Source organism: Chlamydomonas reinhardtii, chromosome 8 (assembly GCF_000002595.2).
Source record: "Chlamydomonas reinhardtii strain CC-503 cw92 mt+ chromosome 8, whole genome shotgun sequence".
NCBI lineage: Eukaryota > Viridiplantae > Chlorophyta > Chlorophyceae > Chlamydomonadales > Chlamydomonadaceae > Chlamydomonas > Chlamydomonas reinhardtii.
In genome coordinates, this window is record NC_057011.1 from 1330178 (window position 1) to 1333163 (window position 2986).

General features: G+C 66.4%; 1 protein-coding gene across 2 annotated transcripts in view; it reads left to right on the plus strand.

Annotated features, from left to right (window-relative positions):
• CHLRE_08g363874v5 (uncharacterized protein) overlaps window positions 1–2986 on the plus strand; it is a 13659-nt gene that overhangs the window by 7525 nt on the left and 3148 nt on the right. For both annotated transcript variants that reach the window (XM_043064874.1, XM_043064875.1), the window contains exons 13-19: window positions 16–170; window positions 452–533; window positions 943–1193; window positions 1388–1587; window positions 1936–2020; window positions 2253–2414; window positions 2830–2938. In XM_043064874.1, coding sequence (XP_042921876.1) covers window positions 16–170; window positions 452–533; window positions 943–1193; window positions 1388–1587; window positions 1936–2020; window positions 2253–2414; window positions 2830–2938 — 1044 coding nt within the window. The remainder of the gene's footprint in view (window positions 1–15; window positions 171–451; window positions 534–942; window positions 1194–1387; window positions 1588–1935; window positions 2021–2252; window positions 2415–2829; window positions 2939–2986) is intronic.

The following is a 2986-nucleotide window of genomic DNA, read 5'->3' on the forward strand; positions in this document are numbered from 1 at the left end:
AACCCTCCCCCTCAGCCGGCCTGGACATCACCGCCTACTGGCGCACCCTGGCCGCCGCCGGCATCAGCGCCCAGCGCCTGGCGGGCTTCGACCGGCCCATCACCTCCGAGCCGCGGTTCAGCGGCCAGCAGGCGGCGGGGCTGCAGCGGGACCTGGCGGCGTACCTGCAGGTGGGGGGGGGCGGGAGTGTGGGGGCGGGTGTTGGTGTGGGGGTGGGTGGGTTTGGGTGCGTGGGTGGGGGGGGGCGGGTGGGTGCATGGGTGTGGGTGGGTGGGTGCAGTGCGTTCCAAACCCACTCGACCCGGCCTGGGGGCAGGTGCTGTTGGGAGCTGTCATTTGGAGATGCTTTTCACAAGGATGCTGTTGGAGCCATGTGCCTAGGAACTCACATAATGGGGGAGTTAACCCCCTGCCCCCGCCCCTCACGCCTGCCTGCCCTGCCTGCCCACAGACTCTCCAGGCGGTCCACGGCGGTGACGACCTGCGCTCCGCCGTCAACGCCGTGCTGGGCTACAGCGCCACAGACATGAAGGGTGAGGGAGGAAGGAGGAGGGAGGGAGGGAGGGAGGGGAGGGGAGGGGAGTTAGCCGTCCGTAAAAGCTGGGGTGAACAAATCACTGTTGGGGGAAGGGGGAAGGGAGTGGCAGGGATGGAGGGGGGCCAGAGGGGAGGGGACATTGCGGAAGGGCTCGGGAACGGCTTTCCCCCTACTACCGCCTGCAGCTATCACGGCCCCGCCTTCGTTGTGCCTCCCCCTGGCCTCCCGCCCCTCAACCGCACGCCACCCGCACTCTAAACCCTGTGTTAGAGAGCACACGGAAACATAAGCGCAAAGACCAAGCGCAAAGACTGTGTATGCGATGCAGCAACGCTAAACCCTCTCTCTCGCTGTGTACATGTGTATGCATATGCGCGTCCTTGTGTTTGGCGCGCACTGCGCAGGCAAGCACATCACGGTGCCGCCGCTGTCCCAGGTGGCCACCCCCGCCCTGGCCACCCACCTGCGTGCACTGCTGGCGCTGCAGCAGCACCTGCTCAGCCCCGCAGGCCGTGGAGGCAAGGCCGGAGCGGCGGGGGCTGGTGCTGGTGCTGCGGGTGCCGGTGGTGCCGGTGCTAGCGGTGCGGGTGCTGGTGCTGGTGCTGCGGGTGCCTCGTCGTTTGTGATGGGCGGCGCCGCTGGCGACGGCCGCGCGGTGAGGCTGGGAGAGAGCGCGGGGGGGGGGGGGGTGCTGCTAGCTGCTTGCGAGCAGGCACGACACATAGCGGCAATGCATTGTGTCCACCCCTGCCTTAGAAGCCATCCAAGTTACCGCGCCCACTTACCTCCTCCCATTTCCCGTTGCAATCCGCTTCCCCCCCCCCCCTTTCCCTGCCATGCTCGCTCCAGACCACCTTTGCCAAGGGCCCCGCCGCCGCCACTGCCGCCGCCGCCGGCGTGGGCGCGGGCGCGGGCTCGCTGCCGCGCCCCGCCGACGTGTCCTCTCTGAGCGGGCTGGCGGGCGCGGTACGCCTGATGGAGATGTGTGTGGAGGCGCGGCACCTGATTAAGCCCTGCCTGGACGGTGGGGAGGCGGCGTGCGGCGGCAGGTGCGGGCGGCCGGGCGCGCGGGTTTCCTTGTGTTAAAGAGCACAAGGAAAACATTGCGCAAAGACAGTGTATGCGATGTTTCCTTGTGTGTGTGTGTGTCTGTGTGTGTGTGTTGGGTGTGTCTTCCCCTCGGCTGTCCGCTCGTCACCGCCAGTCCTGACCCCCCTGCGCTGCCGCTCAGCGTCTCATGTTTCCCATTGTTGGGAATCCCCACCCACCCACCCACCGGGCACCTACTCGTGGGGCTCGTTGGCCACGTGACATACCGTATTGTCTTCACTGTCACTGCAACACGCGCTGCTCTTCGTTTACTCACCACCCCCACCACCCACGCCCACACCCTTCAGGCTGGTGGACGTGGTGTTCCTGGACCTGGCCCTGGACAGCGCCCTGCGCACCGCCATAGAGGCACACATAGCCGACATAAAGAAGGTGAGTGAGACTGTGAGAGGGGGGGGGTGCGGATGTGTGGATGGTTAGATGGGCTTGTGTTTGCGAGCTTCTGCGTGCCCGAGCCAGGCTGCTGTTACTGTGAACGTTTAGGCCTGTGTGTTTGTTTAAGGAGTTTACCAAACATGGCTTAGTAAGCGGCGCGGGGCGTATGAACAACTTTCATAACCGGAAACACCACCACCAACACCACCACCACCACCACCATCCACAGGCGGTGTCTGACGGCACCGCCATCCACATCGCCGCCTCCGCCTCCGCCGCCAAGGCCGCCGCCGCAACCGGCGGCGGCACGCCCCTGGCCGCCGCCGCTGCCGCCTCCAGCTCCAGTCGGCCGGTGCCGGGCGCGTATGCGGCATCCGCGGCTCTGGGCCAGGTGGGTTGGAATGGGGCTGAGCGGGGTTGTGAGCTTTAGGGGGGGAGGCGGGGCCTTGAGCCTTGGGGTGAACGAATGCACCACACCTGCTGTCGACCTCGCTACACTTCTCTATACCAATCCTTGCAACCCCCCCTCACATGCGACTTGCTGGCTCTGAACTGCCGGTCACAACCCCCTCTTCGGGTGCTCCACTGCTTCTCCTTAACTCCCTCCTCTGCCTCCTCTGCGCCCCGCCTCCTCCGCCCCTTCCTCCCTAGTTTGGCCTGGTACTTACAACCCTACCTACCTACCTATTTCGTTGGGCTCGTGCTAACAACCCTCCCTCCCTCCTCCCCTCCTCTCCCTCCCTCCCTCCTCTCCCTACCTCCCCCCCCTGCCCCCCTCTCCCCCCTCCCCCCTCCCTCCCCCTCAGGCCCTGGAGGTGGTCCGGCTGGCGGCTGAGAACGCGGCCCTGAGCTGTGTGCCCAATGACGACCTGGTGCACAGCAACAAGTGGCTCAGGCTGCTGGTGGCGCAGGACGGTAAGAGGGGGGGGAGGGGAGGGGAGGGGAGGGGAGGCGAGGGGAGGG